Source organism: Phasianus colchicus, chromosome 26 (assembly GCF_987193195.1).
Source record: "Phasianus colchicus chromosome 26, bPhaCol1.hap1.1, whole genome shotgun sequence".
Classification (NCBI taxonomy): domain Eukaryota; kingdom Metazoa; phylum Chordata; class Aves; order Galliformes; family Phasianidae; genus Phasianus; species Phasianus colchicus.
In genome coordinates this window covers 5,246,018-5,272,187 of record NC_143461.1, presented here as the reverse complement: position 1 = coordinate 5,272,187, position 26,170 = coordinate 5,246,018, and the positions used below count along the sequence as shown (strand labels likewise).

General features: G+C 58.5%; 4 protein-coding genes across 13 annotated transcripts in view; 2 read left to right on the top strand and 2 right to left on the bottom strand.

The window, feature by feature from the left end:
• Positions 1 to 351: 351 nt before the first annotated feature.
• Positions 352 to 8,414, bottom strand: ORMDL3 (ORMDL sphingolipid biosynthesis regulator 3). 2 transcript variants are annotated; one of them, XM_031600753.2, is made up of 4 exons: positions 8,204 to 8,414; positions 5,187 to 5,382; positions 4,334 to 4,485; positions 352 to 4,244 (listed from the first exon to the last, which is right to left on the bottom strand). In XM_031600753.2, the coding sequence occupies exons 2-4, from the start codon at positions 5,358 to 5,360 to the stop codon at positions 4,109 to 4,111; spliced, it is 462 nt and encodes a 153-aa protein (XP_031456613.1). In that variant the 5' UTR covers positions 5,361 to 5,382; positions 8,204 to 8,414; the 3' UTR covers positions 352 to 4,108. The 2 variants fall into 2 exon arrangements, with proteins under 2 accessions (XP_031456613.1, XP_031456614.1); XM_031600754.2 differs by lacking the exon at positions 8,204 to 8,414 and adding an exon at positions 7,425 to 8,131.
• A 2,752-nt stretch (positions 8,415 to 11,166) lies between these two features.
• On the top strand, positions 11,167 to 15,061 carry LRRC3C (leucine rich repeat containing 3C). The gene is made up of 2 exons (XM_031600747.2): positions 11,167 to 11,239; positions 13,002 to 15,061. Exon 2 carries the CDS (start codon positions 13,120 to 13,122, stop codon positions 13,855 to 13,857), a length of 738 nt encoding a protein of 245 aa, XP_031456607.1. The 5' UTR covers positions 11,167 to 11,239; positions 13,002 to 13,119; the 3' UTR covers positions 13,858 to 15,061.
• Positions 15,062 to 15,931: 870 nt separating this feature from the next.
• On the bottom strand, positions 15,932 to 24,255 carry ZPBP2 (zona pellucida binding protein 2). The gene is made up of 9 exons (XM_031600732.2): positions 24,081 to 24,255; positions 22,819 to 23,372; positions 22,391 to 22,471; positions 21,872 to 21,997; positions 21,183 to 21,344; positions 20,351 to 20,569; positions 19,303 to 19,388; positions 18,682 to 18,859; positions 15,932 to 18,565 (listed from the first exon to the last, which is right to left on the bottom strand). Exons 2-9 carry the CDS (start codon positions 22,952 to 22,954, stop codon positions 18,465 to 18,467), a joined length of 1,089 nt encoding a protein of 362 aa, XP_031456592.2. The 5' UTR covers positions 22,955 to 23,372; positions 24,081 to 24,255; the 3' UTR covers positions 15,932 to 18,464.
• The window catches only part of IKZF3 (IKAROS family zinc finger 3), a 23,950-nt gene continuing 21,960 nt past the window's right edge, over positions 24,181 to 26,170 (top strand). For 4 of the 9 annotated variants that reach the window (XM_090125368.1, XM_090125367.1, XM_031600689.2 and 1 more), the window contains exon 1: positions 24,784 to 25,416. In XM_090125368.1, coding sequence (XP_089981494.1) covers positions 25,386 to 25,416 — 31 coding nt within the window. In that variant the 5' untranslated portion in view covers positions 24,784 to 25,385. Of the gene's footprint in view, positions 24,233 to 24,783; positions 25,417 to 25,481; positions 25,783 to 26,170 lie in introns of those variants that run through there. The other 5 variants (XM_031600688.2, XM_031600693.2, XM_031600691.2 and 2 more) reach the window with 5 other exon arrangements.

Here is a 26,170-nt window from a genome sequence, read left to right as displayed (position 1 = left end):
GATGCATGGGGTTGGTGGGGGGGGGGTTTGAGGGGGGTCTGAGCGGTGCTGATCGATATCTGAAGGATGGGGGGCTGGGGCTGGGCTGTGCTCAGCAGTGCCCAGCAATGGGATGAGGGCAGTGGGCACAGCTTGCAGCTCAGGGCTCCCCATCCACACATAAAGGGACAGAGATTGGAACAGCTGCCAGAAAGGTGAGGAGGGGGAGCAGGAGCTGCTGTGGGGGGATTTGGACCCTTCTGACCCTACAGCTGTGTGAGGTTCCAGCTCAGCTCTGCCTGGAGGGCCTGCAGTCAGTGCACATCAGTGAGCAGAAGTGCCCACGTGAGAATCCGAGGAGCTGAACACGAGTTTTTACATGAATACCCACTTTATTAGTTTCTCTTAGAACGCTGTACAAAGGAGTAATAAAAATATTCACACTTTGTTTTAGAAAGTTCTCTACACGAGACTTCGGTATCCACAGCAAAAAGAAGGGCTGCTGGAAAAAACCAAACCAAAACCAAACCCTAAAACTATGTACAATGTCAGGATGTTCTCTTAAGAAAAAAAAAAACAACCCAAAACTAATTTAGCTTAAACTGATCCAAGGAGGACACATCAATGCAAAGACCTGCATGCTTAAAAAATCTGATGTGCAATGATGGAGCCATGGGAATCCCAGTAAGAAATATTAATGCATTAATAATGGTAACCCAACTGCTGTCCCCTTCTCAAGGGCCAGTACCAACTTTCTATTAAAACAAACAGAAAAATACAATTAAAAAAGACCTCGAGATCAAGTAGCCCTAAATCTCAGGGGTTTTATTTGTTTCTTTTAAAGGCTTTTTGTTTTTCCTGCAATGGTTTGGAGTGTGAGAAATCCCACTGGAACTGCAGGTAGGAGCCCTGACTGATGGAGCAGCAGTGCCTGATTGCTTCCTGCTGTCCCCAGGGCTGGATGTGTGCATGCTTGAGGTGTGGTGCTCATCTGAAGCTGTTCTGCATTTATTGCAGGACAGAAGGAAAACCCCAAAGGATTTCAGTACCTGCAGTCCCACCAGGGAGTCCTCCTTTATTCTGCAGCTGAGGTTTGCAGCACAGAGGCAGCACAGGTTGGAGAGGAGGATCAAAACCCCGTTTAAAATCGCTGAGCAGCAGTGATTTCCTGCACACCCCTGTCGGTCAGAGCAGCCGCTGTGCACTGAGCTCACTTCTGGAAGAACTTAACAAGCAGAAATAGAGCAGAAGTGGCTTCAGTGCAGCTGCAGGAGGCCCAGGGTGGTGCTGTGCTCCCACAGCCCTGCAGCACAGACCCTTAACCAGAGCCCCCCTGGGACAGCAGTGCTGGGAGGACCCAGGCACAGACCGTGAGTGGGGTTTGCCCAGCAGGACCCAATGCTGTTCTTTAAGGTTCCTTTCCTATTTTTAGTTCTGATACCTCCGCTTAGGGTGGGATCTGAGGGAAGACAGGAGATCAGTAATTGCTCAGTTAGCCATTCATCTGATGAAGCCACTTTATGCACTGTATCATCAACACAAAATCCTTCAACCCTATGTTTCTCCAGTTTTAATTAATATTCCTTTTGATTGGATGAACTGCAGAAGTCCAAGTTAAGACACTGCACAGCCAAAATGCTCTACGTGCCTGGTGAAGAATGTCATCTGCCTTGCAACCCCAAATGAGGACAGCTGTGTAATTGCTATCTTAATCATTCCAGTTAAATAAAATGGGAAAAGTTTACTATTCTAATTAAGGCTTTGCCCCACGAGGAGCTCTGGACTCTGGGCTTGAAAACCTGCCTTTTCCAGAAGTCTGTAATTCCATTCTATATTGTTTTATTGATGGTCTTTCACTGAACAGAACAGAATCGGATTCCATCGTGTCAGTTAACAGCACAAATGGGTGCTGCAGTCCCCAGCAGTGACACTGTGATGGAGCTGAGCCCCAAAGCATCACAACTGCTCTGACCTGGAATAACTCACACACACCCAGAGACAGCCAGTAGATGCCCTATGGGTGGGAGTCATGCTTTTAAGCCAAAGCACCCTTGGTATAACAGCGACTTTTGCTGCATAAAAGCTTACATTTTTCCCCTTTACATTGTGCCTAAAGCAGTAGTGGTTTTTCTCCTGGAGGTTTACCACTGGGATCTGGGTTCGTGTGCTGCCCTGTTAGAAGCAGCTGCTGCAGCACTGTGTCCATGAGCATCCCAGGCCCTGGTGCTGTTCATTCCTTCCTAATTTCCAAAGTACTGATTGACAAAATCGTTCTATTATGAAAAAAAAAAGAAGTATTTTCTTCCCCCATTGTCTGGTAGCTTACAGAGCACATCAGCCTTAGGGTCTCTAGTACCTGAACTAAAGCAGCAGTCCTCATGTCAGGGTGGTTTAACCCCCACCCACTCAGGTAACCACCCCTCTGCCAAGCTCTCACTGGAGATCAGCACTCAAATTCCAACCCTTCTTCCACCTTCCTTTCCACTTAAGACATTTCCACTGTTCAAACCTAGTAGGTGATGACCTATGCATCCCAGCAAGGCTCTGAGCAATGTCAGCTGTTTTCTCCCTTCGCTGCAGCAGCCTGGTGAGTATGGGACAGAAGTGAAGCCTAATGTTATGCATGGAGTAGTACTAGATCTTACACGGTCGGCCTTGGAGCTCCTCTGTGCCCTGTGCTCAGACCCTCAAGCAGAACTCAGTATCCACTCTGACTTCTCAAGCTAGACTTGGCTAATTAAGAACAAAGCCAGCATATTTAAAACGCCTTTACCATTGCCTGTGTAACAAACGTAAGCACTAAGACAACAAAAAATGCAGGTTTCTGTAAGGGAAAGCATGAGCAAAACCATGTTTCACCCGGCAGCTTGGAAGAAAAACCAACTGCTCTGAACAGCAGAAAGGCATCTTGGCCATGAAAGCAAACCTGCAGCCCTCCTGCCTTCCAGCCGTGGTTGGAGGGGGACGAAGGCTTGATTTTATTCCTATACAAAACCATCTGTTGTCTTTGGTGACACAAAGACCCTTCTCTCGGTCAGGTCAGTGTGCTGCTGGTGCTGCTGGTGCTGCTCCTCAGCGCCGCTCTGCTCCCTCCCCACTGGCAGGGCTCAGCCCTGGGGGCTGCAGCGCTTCGTCGCCACGCCGGGACTTTGATGCTGAGTTCATTGGAGAAGTGGCAGATCTCATTAACGGCTGCGTGGGCTGAGGAGACCGAGGGGGTGGATGGAGGGGGAGAACTCAACTCGCTGCCACCGATCTTAAAGCAGCCACCCGGCTCTCGCACGCTCTGCACCCGTCAGTCTTTGGTTCCTGCCAGGCTGGTGCATCTCCGTGTGCCAGCAGCTCAGGGCGTCTGCAGTCCATCATTCCAGTGAGCTGCACCTCAGTCCTTCGTCCAAACGCTGCCTGAGTGCTTGAAAAGTTGAGAGGTTTGGGATGGGAAGCAAAGTTATCCAGGCTGGAAGCGACAGCTGTGAGTTGGGACCTTTTCCCTGGACCGGATGGATGGTTCCACAGAAGCACAGAGCTGTCCCAGAGTGCAGGTCGTTTCTTTTTTCCTGTGCTGCTTTTAGCAGAACTTCCTTTCCCAGCGGCGTAAAAGATTCCAAAATAAAAACCTCTCGTTCTGCTCCCCTCCCTCTCTTCCTCTGCCCAAGAAGTGGAAATAAAACCTGAAACCATCAGATATTGGGAGAGTTTGGCTGCGTCCCTTTCGATTTCCCCGCGTATCGCTTCAAAGCACCAAAGCCTCAGAAAGGGAAATAATGTTAAAGTGCATTTACCACAGCAATAGTACCAGCACTAAAAGCTTTTCCCCTCACCCCTGTTCTCATCGCACCTGGGATGGATGAAAACCTTCCCACAACTCATCCTCTCTGTACCTCGGAGTCTCGGTGTATCTGCATCTATTTATGACGCTGGAATAAAAGAAGTCCAGCATCCTGCTCCTCACTAAACTCTACTCTGGAGCTTCTTTAGATTTATTGGGCGCGAGGATCCAGCATGCAGTGTATGTCTATTGGGTACTGCGTTTAAACAGCTGCTGTGAAACTATCCCAGCGTGGGCAGGGGGGAATGGGAGATGGAGGAGGAACCTCCCCGAGCTCCGCCGCTCCTCCATCTGCACACTTCAGTACTTGTTGATCCCAAAGATCCGGACTCCGTGGAACTGAGGCAGTTTGGGGATCAGGACGCTCATCAGGGAGATGGTGTTGATGACGAAATGTATCCGGTCGTACTTGGTGTAAAAGCTGGTTAGAAAATACCTGCAGAGAAGGGGGAACAAAAAGAGACAGCGAATGAAACCGCTCCGTGTGCTCTGCTTCCCCTGTGCTCTGCTCCCCCCGGCACTCACAGCACGATGGGCATGATGGTCAGGAACTTGCGGGATGCTGTGAACTGCACACCGTAATCCATCTGCTCCCAGTGCGTCAGCAGCCGTGCCTTGCCCTGGTCTGGCGTCTCAAAAGGGGTTCCTTTCACGGTGTGCAGGAAGATGTACATGCTCTGCAGCGAACACAAACGCAGCGTGAGATGTGCGCGGTGCTCCGGACCCACCAGCAATGGCTCAGCTTCAGCCAGAGCAGCAGAGCGGTGAGGGGCCGTGCGGAGGCTTGCAGCAGCACTTTGCTCCGCTAGAGGGATGCATCACCATCACTGCCAACCCAAAGCAGCCCTGGGGGGAAAGCTGCGAGTTGGGCCAGCTCTGCTAAGAGCAACACCTCTCCCTCTGCTCCTGTGCATAAGGAAAGGGAGCTGCGAGATTACAGCACTTGGATCTCTGGGATCAGGAGATCAGCACTGTGCAACAGCAATGCTAAATGCTGGCTAAAAGAAGTGCTGCTGGAGCTGCAGGCGGAACGGAGCTGTTATTGTCTTACAGGTAAGCAGTGTTAGGCTCAGCTCTGTCTTTTACGCTCAGCCCTCGCTGCCCTCAACTCCCCTCTGTTCCCAAGATCAGAGGAAAGCAGGGCAAGGAGCTGGGCGAAATGCAGGCAGCTGTGCTGCACTCAGCCCCCAGCAGTTGGAGCTCTGGGTTTATTTGTTGGTGTGTTTCTGTACTTTTATCCCACAGGAGATAAGACGGGCAATCCCAAGGGTTTGTTCGCCGCCGGCGTGCTCTCAGGATGAGGTGTTGACATAAAGGACACAAACTTGGTGGCCGCAGCTCCGAAGTATTTTGCCTCTTTGACCTGGGGGTGGCTTACCATGTTGTGAATGATGTTGGTAAGAGTCCAAACCACGGGGACGCTGAAGAAGGGGATGCTGAGGAGCACGACGTGCAGCAGGCCGATGCCAAGGACGTAGGACAGCCAGATGCCCCGGCTGTTCATCACACGGGTGTTGGGGTTCACCTCGCTGTGCGCCGTTCCCACGTTCATGCTGGCTCCTGTTTTCACCCCTCTGAAACACAACCAGAGGCAGGTCAGTGCTCAGGTCACTGCTTTCATCCACGTTTCTCAGCTAAGCTTACTGGGAAGCTGAGAGCTGTCCTACCAGCTATCAGGGATTACAGGAAAGAACGCAACTTAGAGCCACTGTAGTGCAGAACATCTTTACACGGAGATCAGGGAAGGTCTTGCATAAAATACTCACTCTGTTTCCCAAGGAAATAATACAGCCTGTCCCTTGCACAGCAGACCCCAAAGCGATGACTTTTCCCTGATGTTTAGCCTCGTGCTTTTGCTGCTTTGGTTTCCACAGCTGAAAACCAACCCAAGCTGCTGTTCTGTCCAGCTCTCAGTCCCAGGAGGCGAGCCCACGCCAGACCTGACATTATGCTCTGGATGCTGCTGCCAGCTACTCCGAGTTCCCTTTCTGAGTGCTGGGCCTGGCTTGTTTCAGCAGCTGCTGTGCTCTGAGCCTGCCTGGTGCTCACTCACACAGCATGTGAGCAGCTCTGGGACACTCACTGCGAGCTGATGGATGCTCCCATAGCCCTACTGCCACTCAGGGAGCTTTAGGTCTGGAAAAGGTTTTTGTTTAGCAGAAAAGAGCCTCCGGATCTGCACATTGCTGGGTCAGTGGCTGTCAGCTCTGGGGTATTCTGGACAAAGCAGCCTGGTGTGGGGACAGGACTGGAGCTGGAGGTCAGTGCTGGGACAGCAGCTCCATCCCCAATGTGGCACAGCCCCTAATGGCTCTCAGAAGGAAACCTGGGGGTTGTGCTGGAGTATAATGCGAGCTGAAGATGTCACACTTGGGGGGAAAGAAGGAAAAAAAAAAGGGAAGGAAGGAAGAAAAGCAACTACTGCTGTGGAATGTGTAAACAGGAGTGCTGCTTGCCAGACAGGAGAAATAATCCTCCCAGATATTGGTGAGGCCTCAGCTGGAGTGCTGTCCAGTTCTGGGAGGAGCTGGAGGGAGTCCAGGGCAGAGCTGTGAGAATGAGCAGAGGTGTAGGAAAAACCTGACCTGCAAGGCCACGCTGCAGGAAATGGGTTTGTTTAGTCTAGAGGACACTCAAAAAAGAGGAGATGAATGGACCCCAAACGCTTACAGGATCTCTGCAGGGAGAATGGGGACCAAAGTGAAGTGTAGAGGTTCAGAGCGATGCAGTAACACAGAAAGCTGATGTGGGATAAAGTGCAGTTCCTGTCTGGGATCAACCAGGGCTCTAATGGCACTACAAACTAATGAGCAGCTGCTCTGTGCTGCTGCCTGCCAGGCAGGGCAGCGGGGTGGCAAAGGGCGAAGCTCAGAAGCTGAATGTGAAGCAATTCTCCTCTGCCTCACTTTCCTCACTTGTTGCAGTGATTGGGGTGAAGCTCTCACTGATACAGCACAGCAGGTTAATTTGTTCTTGCAAAGACAGCAGTGGGGAGGTCAAGCATTAGGCTGTGTGACAACAGCGCGTGCTTTTCCAGTTCGGCCTTCCCCACCTTAAAAACCTTTCCTTGGTGAATCTTTTTCAATTTCTGGACTGTTTTCACAGCCCTGGCCTGAGCTCTTTGCTCACTTCAGATTGCACACAGAGCTTTGCACGTTATTGCAAAAGCCTGGCTGGGAGCAAACACAGCTCCCTGCCCCCAGCCCAGATCCTTCTTGTTTGCTGTCTGATTTTACACCGGGGATTTGTTCACCTGCAGAAAAAAAAAAAAAAACAAAAAAACCCAAAGCAAAGCACAAAAGCAGGAGGGGCTCCAGATCCACAGCTCTGAGCTGCGCGGCGTTGGGTCCTGGCAGGGTGACGTTTCCCCAGGCTGAGGGTGAAGGTCGGCGCTGCGCTGACGTCGGGCAGAGGCTGTCCAAGGAGGGGAGAAGTGCTGAGCACAGCTGGACGTGAGCAGAGCACTGCGATGGGGGCCTTTCCTCACTGCCCAGATTGCCACAACACTGCGGGTCCCAACGCTGCTCTGCCCCGAACCTCACAGCGATGCCCTGCAGGGCCGTTTCACCCCTCCGTGCTGAGCGAGGCACAACTGACAGCAGCACTTCACACTCACCTCGTTGTCTATCGGCACGCCCCGCGGCCCCCATTCAGCAGCCCATGCGTTCCTCGCCTCCTGCTTTGCTCCCAGAGGAGCGTCCCCACCTCCTGCCCCGTTCTGCCACCCAACAAACGCATCAGCCCCGCCGCTGTGCTGGCTCTCTGCCCGGCAGCTCCTGCGCAGCGTTTTATCGGAGGGCTGCAGGGGTGGGGAGGGCAGCAGGCGCTTATCTCGGTCGATCTGCGCGTTCCCAGCACGCAGGAGATTACGATCCGACGGACGGAGCCGAGATCCCTATCTCTGGCAGCAGCAGCAGCAGCAATCCCCGTCTCCCGAGCGAATGAATATTTTAAACCCTTCTTTACAAGACGGCAAGGCCGTTCGAACCGGAGGACGGAGCGCCTCGGAGACGGCAGAGAACACGGGGGGGTCGGACGGCAGCACCGCTCCGCGCCCCGCAAGGCTGCGCGACGTCGGACCGGGAAACTCCGCACACAAAGGAAGCGCTACAAGTGAGCGCTGCGGGGAGGCGGGCGGCGAATCCCGGAGCTGCAGACAAAGCCCTGGCCTCATCCCAACAGCGGCACGGCACGGCACGGCACGGCTCGGGGACAGGAGGGGAGGGGACGGGAAAGGAAAGGAGGGGAGGGCCCGCTGCCCCGCAGCGCTCACCGAGCCCCGCTCCCACCGCTCTGCTCGGTTCCCCCCGACTCCCATCCCCGCCGGCCCCGGAGCGCGGAGCTCCACCGCGTGCCCCGCACGGCCGGCCCGTCCCGCACTCGGCCCGCACTCACCGTCCGGCCCGGCTCCTCCAGCCCCGGCTCGGCCCGGGATCTCCGCCGCGCTCCCGGCGGACACCTCGGCACGGCACGGCACGGCCCGCCCCGCCGCCCGGCACCACGGGAGCTGTAGTGCGGCAGCGCCGTGCGGGGGGGCGGTGCGGGAGCGGAGCTGTGCGGGGCAGCGCTGCGCCGTGACGGCACGGCGGGGCGGCTGAGGGATCCTCCTGCCCTTCTGCCCTTCTGCCCTTTGGGGTCGGTGCTGCGGGCTGTGTGCGCGGTGCTCTGGTGTTGGTTGATGGGTCCCCACCGCTTTGTTGTTGTTTTTTTTTTTTGCCCTAATTAACGCCCCGTGATGGGTAAAGCGCCCCAGGTGTTTCAGTCGCGTGCATCGTGTGGGAAATAAAGTTAATTTGCCAGAAAAGAAAGTGCTCCAGAGTTCTACTGAGCAGCTCAGTGCGCAGCTACTGAACGCAGTGCGTTGTGCACCTGCTTGCTGACCAGCTTCGGCTATTGGGATTTATTGGAATATTGTATGGGAATATTGGGATATTGGCTTTAGCTGCTGGGATTTCAGCTCCCCTGCAGAAGTGGTTTCGTGCACTGAGGGAAGCGGGCATCTCAGTCCCTGCAGCCCTGCAATCAGTGGCTCTGTACTCAGTGACCCCAGCCCTGCAGCTCCATGCATGCACTGCACCATGCATGGCTGAGAGCTGTGGGTGCAGTGCTGCAGTGCTGGGTACCATCTGTCCCGGCCTTTGTCAGTGCAGCCATCGCTGCTCAGCACGTGCACCCCCAGTGTGCAGCCATCTGTGCAGGCTTTGTGCATGCTGAGCTCCTGCTGGGGAGCAGCAGAGGGTGCAGCACAGCCGAGCTGCTCGGTGGGGTGTTGTTTGGGCAGCTTTGGGGTTGCTCGATGCTGAAGGCCCCCCCCTCCCCAGTGCTGAGCACCTCGTGTGTGCCCTCGTGGGCCAGAGGATGGATCTGCTGCAGCGCTGCTGCTGGATGGGACCGAAACAGTCTGAGCATCACACACCAGCATTGTGCTGCTAGCTGAGCACGGCTCTGCCTTCCCACAGCCAGTGTTTCCCCTGCCAGCTGCTCCTGGAGGGCCTCGGGCATGGGGGGACCTGGCAGGAAAACCCACCCTCAGCCTCCCGGTGCTGCAGGGATGCTGTAGCGGAGGCGGGATCCCGCGGGAGCAGCCCTGCTTTGCAGGGGAGCCACGCACACGGCAGCTCTATTTTTATCCCCACTCCTGCCTGACTGAGCAGCTCCCTCTGCGCGGTGACATCTAATTTAGCAGCTTCCCCACACCCCGCTGACTCTGCACGTGAGGGGGAAGCACAATGCGGCGGCTATTTTTAAACGCCCATAAATATTAATCCTGCTCGGTGATGCGGCAGCAGCCTCTCTCACTGCCGGTGGGAGTGCAGGGGGGGCACCTTGGGCTCCCCAGCCCGCATTCACCCCCACAGGGAACCCCGGTGTTTGGGGGTGGAGTGGTCCTTGGGGGGGATTCGGGCCCACACCCACAGCCCAGCCCGATGCTGGGAGCAGTCCCTGTGTGGTGGGGTCCACGTTCCCTTCTGTTTGCTGGCCCCACTGCCGGCTCGATGCTGGCTCTGTGTAGTGGCAGGGAGGAGCTGGTGCTGGCTGATTTTAGCCAGCCGTGCCGCTGCAGCAGTGGGAAGGGGTCTGCACAGGGCTGTGCTGCACTGCGGCCTTGAGATTTTGGGTTCTACGTGGTGTGGGAAGGCTGGAGAGCCGGTGGCACCGCCGCTGGGGAGATCGGAGCTTCTCCAGCCGAACAGGGAGAAATGACTGGGCTCAAGCTCAGGGAGCAGCCAGCGGTTCCCCAGTTTCAGTCCCTCAGGACAGGCCCAGCCCCATCGCAGCACAGCGTGGGGCTCTGCTCCATTTGCAGCCCCAGCGGTGGGGACACTGATCTCCCTCCTGCCAGCGCCGGATGGGAGCGAAGCCACGCGATGTGCGCCGACCTCTGCGCCCGCAGCCCCGCCTGACGGCACCGCACCGGGCCTGGCTCCAGCCGTGCTGCGCTCGGGGCGGCTGCCGTCAGGTTGTGTTCTGCTAATGGGGCCGAGACGCAGGCCAGGCGCCTCGTAAACCGTTTATCCTCCCCGAGCAGCGGGAGATGATCAGCGCACGGTCTCTCCAAGGAGATCCGCGGATGGGGCGCGGGCGGCCGCCGGCGTCCTTGTTGGCAGCACGGCAAGGACACGGCCCTCGGCCCCGCGGCTCCGGCGCCCGGTGACCCGTAGGGACGAGCCCCGGTGCCGGCTGCCTGCTGGGGGCGGCCCCGGCCCGGAGCACCGGAGCCCGGTAACGGCGCCGCTCTCCATGGTCCTGAGCCGGCCCCGGTGCCGGTCCCCGCGCGGCACATCGAGCCCCGGGCAGGGCGGCTCGCGGCAGGGCTGGGGGCCCGCACCGGTACCCGCAGGGCTCCGCCCGCCTCGCCGCCCGCCGCGGCTCGGGTTTCCCCAAGTAAGCGATGCCGGTGCCGACGGAAGGCGGCGGCAGGAGGGGGGTCACGCTCCTTGGCGGAGAGGGGAAAACCGGGGGCGATCCCGTTCTCCCTGGGGCGGGGGGCAGCGAGGGCAGCTGCGGAGAGAGGCGAGAGGGCAGAGCCCGGCTCCGGGCAGCGCCAGTCAGCGCCATTCCCACACGGGGTCCCGGGGATCCCGGAGACTCCGTTGTTTGTGGCCTCCCCGAGCCCCGAGCTTGGGGGTCCCGGACGCTCCAGGCGGGGTTCTCCACGTGTCCCCCCAGGAAGGAGTCCCGCGGCTCAGCCTCGACCCGAACCGGGCGTGGAGAGGAACCGGGGGCGAGGCGGGGGTGCCAGGAGCCGTGCAGCCCCCCCCCGGCGGGGCGGGCCGGGGGCGGGGAGCCCCGGGGAGGCCCGGCCGGTGAAGCCCGCCCACCGGCCCCGCCGCCGCCGCCGCCGGCTCCGGGCCCGCCGCGCTGCGCGGGGCGCGGCCGCTCCGGCCCGGGGCGCGGGGCCGCTCCGTCGCCGCGGGGTGCGCACGGCAGGTGAGTCCGCACCGGGACCCCGCACCCAGGTGCTCCCCGGCACTCTCCGGCTTCGGGAGGGGCAGGGCGGGAGGCGGCGGGCGGGGTCGGGGGGGGGGGGTCCCCGGCAGCGCCGCGCCGAGCTTCCCCAGGGGAATTACCGGGGCTTCCCTCGCCTGCAACGCCCCCGATGCCGAGTGCAGCCGGAGCTGGAGCGGGGCCGGGGGGAACCCCGGGCATCCCCGGCTCCGGCTGCTCTGGGCTCACGGCGGCTTCGGCTCGCACAGCCCCGACGCGGGCAGCCCCGACCCCTCCGCTGCCGTCCCCGGGATCCCCGCGGTTGGGCAGGAGCTGCCCTCGGTGCCGTGCGTGGTCCGGAGTGCCGCAGCCGGAGCCCCCTGACCTCCCCCGTGGGATCTTCGAGAGCCGCATCCCGCCCGCGGGGGTTCCCCAGCGCCCGGCTCCTGCGGACGGGGCTCCCCCCTTCCCTGATCGGCGATCCCGGCTCATTTGGATCCGTTTCAGCCGTTCCCAGCCCCGGGCTCAAGCCCCGGGTTACTTCTGACAGCCCTGGGGGGACGGTTCCCCGTCCGTGCAGCGGTGCCGGTGCGGGGCTGGCGCTGCCGTTGCCCTCCGGCTGCTCTGAGCTCTGCTCCCCGCGCGGAGACGCCTGCAGTGGGCTTCTCGGGGTCGGTTCTGTGCGGGCGCGACCTTGGGGCGTCTTGGTGCAGCTGCACCGAGTTACTGCACCGAGCAGCGAGCAGAGAGAGCTGTGTCCGTGCCTCATCCCAGGCCTGGCAGCCTCCCCCCACAGCCCCAACAGCACCCCGGGGGGGCTGCGGACCCCAGCCCTTAAGAGTCACTTCCACAGGTGGGGAGAAGGACATGGGACATCTGCACCCCGGGGCTGCCTGTGCTGGGCAGCACTGCGCAGGGCTGTCACAGCAGAGCTCTGCTGCCAGGCTGCCCTTTCATGCCACTGTCACTGACTGTAGGATGCTCACAAGGTTCTTGCATCCTGCCTTGATCGTGCTGCGTGGTGGGACCTGTGGAGAGGAAAGCTGAGCAGCTCATGCCCTCAGAAATGGCCTTATCTGCTGCCACCACCCTGGGAACTTGCTAAGCACTCAGCTCCTGTGAATTTCCTTTTTCTGTTTTTTGTTTCTTTCCTGCTGACGTTTTTCCCCTCCGGAATAAAGGGCTGGATGGGGACCATGGTTACAGGGTGGTGTGGGCAGCCGGCCCTGGGGCCGTTGTGGCACCGTGCAGGGGACAGCACAGCCACCCGCCTGCGCCAGCGCCCTCGAATCAAACACCCCATAGAAAACGTGGCACGTGCCCACATCCGCCCTGGCATCGCTGGGAAGCGGAGCCCCTGAGCCAGCAGCCAGCCTCCATCGGCCCCGCGCTGCTGGGGAACCTGCTGGCTGCCGGTGCTCCCCTGGGCCCTGCCTGCAGCTCGCCCGGAGCTCTGCAGGATGCGCTGGCTTCAGGCAGCTCGCACTGCCGGTGACCTTGGCGGGGATCTCACCCCCGCCTCCGGCTCAGCCCGAGCCGTGGCCGTTTGTTACAGCCCAGCTGCTGCACAGGAGACGTGCGGTGGCTCAGCCCCTCGGGAACTAATCCCGCTGCGCAGGAGCCCCGTGCGCTGCCGCTGGTGGTGTGGGGACCGGCGAGCCGTGCTGCTCGCCCCCGTCCCCGTCCCGCAGTTTGGAGCAGCGGGTGGACGCGGTGCCCCTGGGCGCCTCAGCCTGACGCTGTCCCTTTGGTGTCTCCGTCCCAGATGCGCCTCCTTCAGCCCAAAGCACTGCTGGTGAGAGCTGAGGGGCCGGTGGCTGCGTGACGGAGCCGGTGCGGCACCGTGTCAGCGACAGAAGCCCTCCGTCCTGCGCCCCACAGCCATGTGGCTGCTCGTGCAGGGCGTCCTGCTGGCATCCTGCCTGCGCGCCGCCGCCTTCCCCAGGGGCTGCTACCCCTCGGAGGAGGAGGGGCTGAAGACCTTCCGCTGCAGCAACGCGCGGCTGACCGAGGTCCCCAAAGACATCCCCAACGACACCAACAAACTCTACCTGGACTCCAATCGCATCCCCTTCCTGCCCCGCGACGCCTTCCGAGATCTGCCGCTGCTGCTGGAGCTGGATCTGTCCCACAACGCCATCGCCGCCGTCGAGAGCGGGGCGTTCCGCGGGCTGGCCGACCACCTGCGCTCTCTGGACCTGTCCTCCAACAGGCTGGTGTCGCTCAGCAAGGACGTCCTCAGCAACATGAAGGCCAAGGTGAACCTCTCCAACAACCCCTGGCTGTGCGACTGCCGGCTGCAGGAGCTGATCCGCGCCGTGGATCTGACGGCCGGTTCCTCCGCCGGCATCGTCTGCGACTCCGCGCCGCAGGAGGAGCACGTGGGCAAAGCCTTCCTGCAGGTGATCGCCGACACGGACTTCTGCAACGTGTACAAAAAGACGACGGACATTGCCATGCTGGTCACCATGTTCGGCTGGTTCGCCATGGTGATCTCCTACCTGGTGTACTACGTGCGGCAGAACCAGGAGGACGCGCGGCGGCACTTGGAGTACCTCAAATCGCTGCCCAGCAAGCAGCGGCACTCGGAGGAGTCGTCCACCATCAGCACCGTGGTGTGAGCAGGGCTGGGGGAGGTGGGACGTCGTTGTGGCATTCCTGGGGACACGGCCGTGGTGGGGAGCGATGGTCGGTTCTCAATTAGTGGTTACTGGCAACGGGCGCAGAGTGAGAGGGGAGAACTGAGCGTGCCCCCACCACGTGGCACCGCTCCGGACGCTGGGACTTGGTGTGAAACTGTTTGATTTTTTTTGCAGCCATCCCCGGGGCATTAACGACATTGGTGTTATAATCCCTCTGGTTTACCCTCTGCTGCCCTGGGGATGTTCCTGGAGCTGCAGGGCAGGGGGGGATGCGGGCTGTGGGCTGCAGCTCTATGGGACGAGTGGATGGGATGGAGGGACGCCGTGGTGGGGAATGGCCTGAGCTCCCATTTCCTGAGCTGCAGCTGCCACCCCATCACTGCCCTCACCTGGAGATGGGCAGCAGGGGTGAAGTGGGGATCTCCCCCTCTGAGTGTTACGGTGAAAATGGGATCAGAGCCCTCGGGCTGTGCTCTGTACTGAGGGCGGTGGGTGCTGATGGGGGTCCGAGGACACACGGGGTCGGTGCTTTGGGTCAGTGCACCCCACTGCAGCTCCACTCCCTCTCAAGGACTCACGGCTGCGACCGCTCACTGTGACAGCGCTGGGATGGGGCCGAGGCCGCTGCTCCTCCACCTCCTCCCACTCCCTGCACCGCTGCCAGGAGCCCGAAAGTCCCCTCGGCCCCACATGTCCCTTTCTGACACTCTCCATTGGGCTCCTGGGGTCGGCATCAGGGATGGGGCACGCAGGGTCCACACGGAGCCTTGGGGTGAAGGCAGTTCACACCTGCCCCTCCGGCTCCTGCCTCTGGTTTTGTCCTTTTTTAAACCAACTGAAGCTCAACTGCCTTAACTCACCGAAAGCACCAACCAAAGCTGCTCCAACACCTCCGGCAGCACCTGCCCTGCACATCTGGGGCTGGCACGGCTCGGGCCCCCTCCATCATCCAGTGCCCGGTGCCTATGGATGGAGCTGTGGGGAGTGGTGCCCGTGCCCTCCACAAGTGCCTACACCCCCAGCACAGCCCCAACGCACAAACACCCTCGGCCCGGCCCTCTGCCCCCTCCCTATAGTGGAGCAGAGGGGTGGGGGGAACCGAACCGAGCCCCCGGGGCACCATCTCCCGAGGAGTGTTTTGTTAAAGGGACCTTTTATGTTCTTACTTTATACGACAATAAATTGGCTTTTACTTTGGAGACAGTGGTGGTCGCGCCTCACAGCAGTGCTGCTCGTGTCGGGGACCCCCAGTGACCCCCCTGGGCCTTGAGGAGGAGACGAGGGTGCCCGCATCTCTGTCACACCTGCAGGCTCTGCTGCTGCGTGGGGCTCTCAGAAACAGGACACCGCAGGTAACCCTACCTTGGCATGGAATTAATGAGCCCTGGTGGCTCAGGTCACCGCACCGTGCCCCATTCTTGTGGCTGCTGCACTGCTCTCTGCCCACCCGTCCCCACTGCAGCAGAGCAGGGCCACGGTGTGACACAGGGGTCAGGGACGAGCTGTCCCCATTCCCCCTGTGAAGCCCCCAGCACTGTGCCGAGGAGGGGCACCAGGAGGTGTGCAATCCCAGACCTAACGCAGAGCGACAGATCCTGCTTGCAGGACCTCACCAACCCCCTCACCCGGCTGCCCCCAGCCCCGAGCAGATGGCAGCCGCCCCACGAGCAGATTGCAGCCCCCCGGGGGGCTGCGTGGCACCGGGCTGCCCGATGGGGGAGGTCCTTGGCATCTGCCCTGGTGGTGCTGCCCCCTGGAGCGTCCCCCAGCCCCTGTCCCACTGCCCCCACCTCGCTCCTGCCCTGGCTGCTATTGGGATGGGGGTAGTGGGGATCGGGACGTGTCCTCCCAGCACCCTGCAGCATTGAGTTCTGGGTGATTTGTTTGTGGCCATGCTGCGGATTTACCAGCCGGGATCAGCGATGGCAGAGCGAGCAGCACGTCTGGCACCCCCACATCTCCATTATGGTTGTGGCTGCAGTGCAGCCCTTCGTTAGCAGTGCTGCTAATAGCCCCAGCTTCTGTCCCAGGGTTGGGGGTGCCGTGTTTGCAGGGGTGCTGTGTGGGATGGTGAAGCAAATCCCTTTGGGTCTGTGCACCACTGCCAGCCCCAGACCACGTCCTGAGCCTCACAGCGATTGGATTTAGCAGAGGGAAGGAAGGACGTCTAATTGTTTAATTTCCACAATTATACAAAATATTTATCAATAATTAGGACGGATGGTGGCGATTACGTGGTCATGAAGGCTGACCCACACTTTGCCAGCAGCCCTCCAGCTCCAGAGCTTCATATTTATTTATTTTCAACACAAAAAAATCCATTTACGGTGGCACTGCTGCCAACAGTGACTCTCGGCGATTCGCTGCCTGCAAAGGAGGCATTAATCCTGCCATGCTGCCCTTATGGGGACGGGGCGGAGAGGAAAACGCAGGCAGGCAGCGGGCTGAGAGCCCTGTGGGTCCAGGGGGGAGGTTGGGGAGATCCGGGGTGATTTGGGGGAGGATTTGGGGAGAATGCTGGGGGTGAACTGGGGAGATTGCTGGGAGGTTTTGGGGAGATTTGGGTAGAATTTGGGGGAGATTTGGAGTGGATTTGGAGAGGATTATGGGGAGATTTGGAGGGGAGATTTTAGAGGAAGTTCTGGAGGGGATTTTTGGGGAGGGTTTTAGGAGGATTCTGGAGCCTTTCTGTGGGGACATGGGGAGGTTTGGGGCAAGGTGCCCCAGCTGGTGGCAGTGATGAAGCCTCCATCATCTTCCTGCAGCCCATGTCCATCTGTCTGTTTGCCATCAGGGCTCCCACATCCTCATCCCAGGCTGGGCTTCAGCAGAGCCTGGGGGGGGGGGCTGGGACCCTCTTTGGGAGCTGCTGAGGTTGTGGAAGAGAAAAGGTACTGTCCTGTAGGTGTGCACTGTGTCCTGCCCTGATCTGATGGCACAGACTCTTCCTCAGTGCGAAGCCAAAAGGTTTGATTCACTTCTCCATGTTCTTAAGGCTGAACTGCTGCGGGAGTTTGCTCCAACCCCACTGCTTTAAAAGGGGTTGGAGGAGTGGGTGGTGAGCACTGAATGGTGCTCAGTGCCCGCCTGCTGCTTCTTCACCTAACAGCTGATGGCTGTGACATTCCTCTGCTGGCAGAGAGGAGCGCAGGGAGCAGAGCCCTTCTGCTGCGTCCCCCCAGGCAGCGTGGGGTCCAGTTGGCTGCGGTAGCAGCCACCCCACGGGCGGTTCAGATGTACATCTTATCCATCAGCACTTAATAAGCGATGATTTTGTAAAGCTCTGAGCACGGTCTGTGCCCACACAGCCTCCTGCTGCCCGGCTGTCGGCACGGATAAGCTGAACCGGGCAGAATCTGGTCGGTTTTTGGATGAATACCCACGGAGGGATTTCTGGGTGCTGTGGGAAGCGGCGGTCACTGAGAGGGAGCTGCTCATCTGCGTGGGTTGGTGCAGTGCAGAGCCAGGCTGATGGCACAGGGCTCCGTGCTCTGAGCTGGGGCTGCTGCCCTGTGCACGGTGGGGAGCAGAAGGGGCTGGGAGCAATTCTGCGCCCCCTGGGGAGGTTGAGGGGCAGACAGGAGGGCGGCAGCTCTGATGAACGGCTGATGGAGCTCCGTGCTGCGTGGGATGGGTGGGAAGGCAGCACTTGTGGGGATGGACTGAAAGCACTGGAGTCGAATCTGTCCTAATGCTGCTTAATGAGCAAAACAATCGATTGCAGATACAGCAGCTCGCCGTCCAAAGCGGGCAGGAGCAAATCTTTGCTGAGCTGAGCTCTCTTGTTATCTCAGTGCTTTGGAAGCTCTTATCTCGGCCCGCTGCCGATCCCAGGAGCTCGCAGCTGCTGTGCAGTGAGTGGGGCTGCGCCACCCGCACTTGGATGGAGGGAGGAAAGAGTGCAGCAGCACCTGGTGGAGAAGGCTCAGGAACCTCCATCCGTCCCTCCCTGGGTGTCCACACTCCCTCCTTCCCTCTGCTGCACTGCTCCTTCCTGGCAGATAGGCTGAGCCATAAGGGCAGCGTTCTTCATCTCCCACCTGCACTGCAGAGCTCATTAGGGCCGAATTCATTAAGGCCCATCTCAGACACCCGGCCCATGGTGGTGGATGCACAGTGCAGAACGCCCCGCAGCATCAGCAGTGGTTTCCCAAGGAACCATCCAGCCCTGCTCTGGGGAGGACAAAACCTTCAGGATGTAAAGAAAAGGGGAAAAGCAAGAGAAATGCGTTCGTGCTCCTAAATAGTGAGGATTTGGTGCTTCACACCTGAGAAACTTCTCGTGGGATTCTGGCACACACGACCCCATCCTGCTCTGCTGCCAGGACCCCTCCGTGCCCCCAGAGCACAGGGTGGTGTTTGGGATCACCCCCAGCAGCTTTGTGACACACACAGATCGCTTTACCCTGAATAAACGCCCCATTTTATGCCTGAATACAGGAAATGCAGGAGGGCTGCACGAGTGGAGGAGCTCAGCCACTGCTCAAACTGCACGTAGAGTTCCAGGACCAGGACCTCAGGACGAGGAGGCCGTCAGGAGACCAACGATGCGTTCACACGTCCCGTTTCTGCATCCTGTGCCACTTTTATGGGCAGGACTTTGCTCCGTACCTCGCAGTGCGGTGCCTCACACACAGCCTGCAGCTGCCAGCGCTATCCGGGCTGTACGTCCCAGGGCTGCACACCACTGCGAGGAGAACAGAGCCCATCAAAGGCTGAATGGGAACCCCCCCGAATTCCGACACCACCGATGGCTGAGCACCCTCTGAGCACAGCAATGTGACCCCATGGGTGCCCCGTTACCGCAGCAGCTGGCACAGCTCCGGTGGGTGATGTTGTTCCTCCCAAATCCTGGGCGGCAGCTGTCGATGGGGGTCACGGAGAAGCTGCCCTCCACGTAATGTATGGTAGGAACAGTCTGAAATTGGTGCTTCAGAGCGTAAGTCTGCTTCCTGAAAAACTCTCCTATTCGCTCTCTTGCCTGAAATGCAGAAAGATTGGAGAAATTAAGAGAAGCGCCCACTGGTTTGGGGTTAAAAACAGTAGTGAAGACTTCATGGAGGGGGAAATGAGGGCTGGTGGGGGTGTGCTGTGGTGGTGTGTGCTGCTGGCAGGAAGGCAGAGTTAAACCAGCTCAGAAATCAGCTGCTTCACATCGTATTCCATTTACAGAATCATAGATCTGAGGTTTGGTGTAGAGAACTGAAGTCTGCTGATATAAATGTTTGTATTCAATTCCTTATGTTTAGGTGGCAGACATAATCTTTTTTTTTTTTGTTTTTTAATGGATCAGTCTGACCTTTTAAAAGCAAATTCCCATCTGGAATTTAATTATCCGAGCTCCATCAGCTGTCACTGGATTAATCCCATCAGTGCTGGGGCAGAGGGTGGGGGTTTGGGATGCAGAGGGTGATGGCACAGAACCTGCTGAGCTCTCTGGTTTGTGGTGTCCTCACAGTCCTGTGGAAGGCTGCTGCAGAGATCTTCCCATCCTGGAGCAAAGGGATTCACTGCAGGGGGAGAGATACCTTCAATAGGGACTTCAATACCTAAAGGGAGCCTACAGACAGGAGGGGAATCAACTCTTTGAAAGGGGAGATAACAGCAGGACGAGGGCAAATGGTTTTAAGTTGAGGGAGGGGAGATTTAGGTTGGATGTCAGGGGGAAATTCTTTACAGAGAGAGCGGTGAGGTGCTGGAACAGCTGCCCAGAGAGGCTGTGGATGCCCCGTCCCTGGAGGTGTTCAAGGCCAGATTGGATGGGGCCCTGGGCAGCCTGGTCCAGCATTAAATGGGGAGGTTGGTGGCCCTGCCTGTGGCAGGGGGTTGGAGTTTCATGATCCTTGAGGTCCCTTCCAACCCTGGCCATTCTGTGATTCTGTGATTCTGTGAAGTGTGGCCATGGGGGTTCCTTTGGGGATCCCCTACAGCCGATGTCCTGCCTGCGTCTTTGGGTTTGCTTCAGGAGAAACACCAACAAATGGAACTCTGCACCGAGTTCTTTGGTGTTTGCTGGTGATCCCCTCGCCCTCTCACCCCCCTCGTTTTCCTCTCACGTGTGAAGGACGGGGATTTTTCCTCCTTTCTGTCACTGCCCAGTGGAGCTTTGGGAAAGGCTCTCTCCGTTTGCTGGGTGTTGGTTTCAGAAAAGGACGCACGGCAGAGCGGCGGTGCTGCCCCAAAATGGGACCGATTTGTGCCGCCGGGATCAGGAGCGGTGATGGGGAGATGAGATGTGCTGGGGACCGGGGGGTGGCACCGGGCTGAGCTCTCGTGGGGACTTCGGGGCTTTGGAGCTCCGCTGTGCTCTGTGCGCTCTGAGCGCTCCCACTGCGTTCTGGCTCCATCTGTGGGCTGGGAAGGGAAAGCGCAGCGGCTGCGGAGAGGAACGGCCTCGTGGGGGGGGGGCGTGTGTGGGTGCCGGGGGTCATCTGGTGGTGTTCGGTGCCAGAAACCGTCCCTCCTACTGTACCCTGAAAAGTGACGAAGAGTTCGCTCGGGGAGCCCCGGTGGGGAACCTCGAGGGAATGGCAGCGGTAGGAGAGCCGCTCCACGCGGCTCGTCAGGTCGGAGATGAGATCCTCCAGGATCTTCTTCAGCTCCTCCACGAACCGTGCGTTGGCTGCCAGCTCGCATCCCTTTGAAGTGAAACGGACCGAGACCTGGTACACGTGGTTGGCTTCCCTGTATGCTGCCAGAAACAGGAGGTGAGTGGGGCTCAGGCCGGTGCCCGCCTCACCTTCACATCTGTGCGCTTTGTAGCTGAAATACGGGCTGTTACTCAAAAAATAAACATGTGAAGAGTTGGCTTATTAACAAAGCAGAGCTCTCTCAGCCTTGCTGTGGCTGATTCAACTGTAAGGGGTCCTTAGTTTAGAATGAACAGAGTTTTGTGTTTGAGTTATAAAGCCCTGCTCCTGAATGGTGAAACCAAGGAGGTGAAATAAACACGGGACGTCTGTGGTGTGGTGGTATGGATGGGGATGGTGTGAGGTTGGGTGCTGTGGTTCTGTGGGGTGGGGATACCCTGAGTGCTGGAGCTGCTCAGGACCACAGCACTGCCCTGGTTTGCAGGTGCTGTGTGATGCTGTGTGTAGGTGGGTTGGTTCCTATGGAGGATGGAGCTTTGCGTTTCACTCTTGAAGTTGCCATATATTCTTGGTGGCAGTTATTTAATCTTCGGATGTATGAATATGTATAGGGATAGAATGTTAGCACTCTCCATTCACCAAGCTTTGAAATCCACAGGCCTGCCACAAACCTAACGAACCACAAGGGCTGAGTGCATCAGCTTGTCATCTTACCATACACCATGAACCTGTAGGTAACGGTCACATCTACTTCTTTTTGTGCTGAGGTTTCTATGATTCTGTGGGAAAGTGCACACGTGTAGGCTCCAGACATGGACTCCTGGAAGCCCAGCAGCACCAGCTCCCCAGAGTCTGTGAGATTCACATATCCTTGCCCTAGGATGGAAGCAGGAGGGATGAGATGGATGGGAATGCATGGCATCCTGTGCTGTGCTCATCCAAAGCAGTCGAAGAGGAGGAGGTGCGTGGTGCTGCTCTGTGGCACTCTGGGTTCTTTTAGTCTGAAATGGGTGGAATTGGAGCGCTGGGACCTGGGGCAAGTTTCCCTTCATCCCAAGCATTTTAGAGAGAGAAAGGAAATATATTCTAAGGCCAGGATTTGGGGGACAAACCCAAGGGCTGTGTGACGCTTTGGTCCCACTGTTCCACTGCAGAGTGGCATCAATAGGAAAAGGAAAATGTGATTTTGGGTGCAGCAACCTCTACCCAGCCATTTGTGCTCAGCTTTTCCCCTCGTAAGGAGAGGTGTGTTGGTTTCCTGCCCCAGTTTCCCTGATTCCCAGCCCCACCCCCAGGGGCTGTTTCCACACCTGAGCAGCCCTCACTGTGAATGCTTTGGAAACAGTGGCTCAGGCAGTGGGAAAAGAGTGGAAACCCCGTGTGGGCAGCGCTGAGCTTCTCACCTTCTAAATTCCTCCCATCTGGGCCAGTCCACGAATACTTGGGATCTATTACTTCGTCTTGAGAAAGAGACAAATCCATGCACACCAGGGTTGGGCTGTTGCTGAACATTTTAACGTATACGTTTTCTGCAATATGAGAGAATGAAGGAAACGATGTGGGATGTTTATAGTGAATGAAACCACGGAATACTTTAGAAGTGCACATAGCAGGAGGCCAAGTTTGTTTCTTGTGTGAGGACTGAGGCAGCAGAAAGGAACCATCCCCAGGTGGTGGGAGCTGACTGAGGGCTGGACCCGGAGCAGCATTTGGGGCACTGAGGGTCCATCCCTCATTTAGACATCACTTCTTCCCCCGCACCACCAGAGGATGCACGCACTGCCCAGCTCATGCCTTCCCATTGCTGCGTGCCATCAGGATGCTGTTCTGGAGTGCAGCTTTACTGAATGCTCACGATAGCTCAGTGCCACCCCAGGAGCCTGCTGAGGCCTCACACTGTGTGTGCAGCCGGGCAGGTTTACCTGCACGCCGATCGTTGCCATAGATCAGATTCTTCTGAAAAAAGCCAACAGAAAGTTGCTCTTCCTCAGGTGCAGCTCTTGCTGTAGGGAAAAGGATGAAGAATATTACAGATAGAAATCCAACCGTGCAGCTGTTTGCTCTGTCCTGGCAGGCTCCTGCTGCCTGCTCCCCCCCCTCCCCAGGGCTCAGTGGGATGGTGGTGGCTGCTGAAGCACGAGGGCTTCAGTGGGCTCAAGGCAGCCCCTCCAGCACTGTGCTGGGGGATCGGGGTCGGACCCTTCCCCACCCCGTGGCTGTCACTGAGTGCTGAAGGTCCTTCCCACGAGGTGCCCCCATCCCTCAGCCTCCCCCACATCCCCTGTGCCCCTCTGGGGGGGGAGTGTGTGTGTATGTGGGGAGGGACTGTGCCTTCATCCCCCCTCGCTACCTCCTCCCGGAGCGCCCTGACGTGCCTCCACCACCGCTGCCATGATGGCCACCATCCCCAGCAGGGCTTGTTGGGGGCAGCACGGCCTCCCACCACCCCCTGCCATGCCAACCCCGTTCAACGGCCACTGCTGCATGAGGCCAACGGACGGGGGGTTCCAATGGGGGGGGAGGTTCCAATGGATGGGGGGGGTTCCAACGGCCTTTCTTGCCCTCCTCACCACCACAGGGCTGCCTCACACATGGCTCCAGTGGAGGGGATCCCAACCCTGCACAGAGCCCTGCTGGGAGGAGGGATCCCAGCCCCACCCTTGGCTGCCTTTCCTCCCACAGCCCGCGCTCTTGTAATTTGCTTTGTTTTCCAATAGCAGCGCTATTTCACGAAGAAAAACAGATAACAAGAGCCTTGTTCTCATCTTATCTCCTCTAATCTCGGGTGCTCCGGAGAGTGGAGTCCGTTCCACGTGGCCCCAGGTCCAAGGAGCACTGCATCTGTGGGTGTCACAACGCGAGGAGATCGGCGGTGGTTTATGTGACGTGTCCACAGCATCGGGGCTGCTGACACCCAAAGGAAACCACGTGGGAAGGTTACTTGTGTGCGTGGGCACCGCTGCGTGCAGCTGCCACACGGGTGGTGGATCCCGGAGCAGAAATGGCACTTTGAAGTATGATTGTTTTTTTTTTTTTAATCTGATGCATTTGCACGTGGAGATGTGAGCTGGAGGCGGCTGTTCGCCAGCTCCAGACGGGATGAATGGCTGGGATCCATGGGATCCTTTGGGGGGGATCCTTGGCTTTGCCCATGGAATTGCACCTGGAGGAGCGCTGCCCCCCGAGTCATAGAATCATTTGAGTTGGAGGAACCCCACCAAAGGCTCCTTGCACTGAACAGGGACATCCCCAGCTCCATCAGGAGCTCAGAGCCCATCCCCTGACCCTGGGTGTCTGCAGGGACGGGGCACTGCCACCTCCCTGACAAACTGTGCCAGCGCCTCCCCACTCTTACTGTGATCTTTTTCCTTAAATCTCCTCTCTTTTAGTTGGAAGCCATTTCCCCTTGTCCTCTCACAACAAGCTCTCCCAAAGAGTCTGTCCCCTTCTTCCTACCAGTACTGAAAGGTGTCCCAAAGCCTCCTCTTCCCTACGTTAAACACCCTCAGCTCTCCCAGCCTGTCCCATGGCGGGGTTGTTCCACCCCTTGGATCGCTGTTGTGATCCTCCAACAGCTCCACGTCTGCACCGAGCATCCCAACCTGGGCTCACCTCTGCCCTTGCCCCATGCCCGCAGGAGCCCCCGGTGCCGGCGGGGTCACAGCCCTCCTCCCCCGCTCCGTTCCGCCGCTCTCCGTTCCGTTCCCCTCCCTCCGGATGCGGAGGAGCGCGGGGCCGCGGAGCGGAGCGCTCGGATCGCGCAGGTGAGGAACGGCCGCGCAGCGCCGACCCCGCAGCGTTGGAGCTCCGGTGCCGCTCAGGGCTGCGGGGGAACCGAACCGCGAGATGCGCCGCGGAGGCGGCGGGGGGTTGCCTTCATTTCTCCCCATCCGATTTCAGCAGCATCCCGATGCAGTTGGGCTCAGCACCCTCCGCGTGCGCCTTCGTACTCTGTGCGATAAGGAACGAGCGGGCGGGCTGCTTTCTTTCCTCTTGTAAAGCCTCCCTTCAGCTTTCAGGAGCGGCAAAAGCCCGAAGTGCGCGTTAGTGTCGGGCTGCAGCGCTTTCCTTCCTTTATGAAGGAAATCAGATCGTTCTGGTTTTTCTTTTAAGGAGCCTGGAAAACGGCTCCACAAAGTGCCCCCATCGGAGCCGGGCTCACCCCATGCTGCCCCGATTCCTTGGTGAGAGGCTGCAGTCCGAGTTCTGCTGGGACCCTTCAGCCCGGATTCCTCTGTGTGTTAATAACTCGAGGGTTTGGTTATTTTGAATTAGACGCAGTTTTCTATTGGAAAGCATCCGTGTCCTTTGGGTTCTAAAATGCGTGTTTGTATTGCAGTAATATCTCGCACACGATCTGACTTAGCTGGGACTGCCTGAGGGCTGTCACCGTATCTCAGCAGCAGTTCTGCTCTCCGTGGCTTCGTTTCCTCCCTCTGGTAGCTGCAGTTGCTGAAGAAGTCGCTTCGCCTTCCTGTTTTGGCGCGTTTAGGAGTTAACGTGGAAACAGCCCTTGGGTTTGGGGCTGTAGGTGGGGTGGAGGATCAGCCCGTGTGGCTGAGGTCATATTCAGGGATGGAATCAGTGTAGAAGGCAGCGTTAAACAGCGTTACCTCCGGGTGCGATAAGTGCTGCACAGCTCTGTTTCCATGGGTTCCGAGCGCTGCTGAGGTCAGTGGGAAATCTGGAGGAGCACGAGGGGCCGCATCGCTTTGCTCTGCGCGTGGCTGTGGGAGCCTTCCTGCAGGGCAGGGGCCGGGCTGGGCTGCTTTCTCGTGGTGTGTTGGGCCTTTTGGGAGAGGCCGAGAGGAGGAAGGGGCCGCGTCTGCTCCGTGCTGTGCTCAGAGCGCTGGTGGCAAAGGGGATGTAAAGGGACGTCAGCTCTGCAGCGCTGTCGGGTCGAGAAGTGGGAAGGCGATGGTGTGGCTCTCACTCGGGCAGCACAGAGGTAAGGCCATCGCAGCTGCAGCCGTACCCAAACCCGTGGCCCAAAGTACTTTTTTCAGCTAAAATCCAGGCAGAGCCTTCTGTCGCTTCTACGGACGGGCCAGGCTGCAGGATGGGGCACTGACGTGGCTGCGGTGCCTCGCCGCTCCTCTAACGACCGATTTGAATATTCGTGCTCGTTTCGCCTCCTGGCGCAGCAGCACACGGGAGGACCGGGGACGGCTCTCAGGGGCACAGGAACGTTACTTCTGCTTCGTAACAGAGCTCTGTGCTCGGCTGCAGCCACGGCACCCGGTGTCCTCCCTGTGCCCGCTGCCCACCCGGTGGCTCTCGGACCCCTTTCTGCCAGGACAGACGTGCTCTGTGAGTGAGTTCCCACCTCGTGTTTTTGGAATGCCGGGGAGAAGCGCAGCGTTTGTGCGGGGCTGGGGATCGTGGAGCGTTTGTTCAGCACCGTGAAGGGTTGGGGTTGGAGTATCTGAGTTGGGAAAGAGATCGGAGATGAAATATTGACACCGGGGGTTTAATGCTGAGATGCTGCTAAGCCTACAGGGAGCTTTTCAGGTGAATGTACAACGGGGGAGGAGGGATGAATGGATGCTGAGCCTTAAGTGATGCAAGGGCTGGGCTCCTTCTGCACAGAAAGGAGATCCTGCATGGCGTTTTGTACTCAGGCCCCTTGAGAAGGGCTGTGCTGCCCAGCAGTGCCCATGGGCTGGGATTTGTGATGGTTTCACATCAGTCAGTGCACAGTG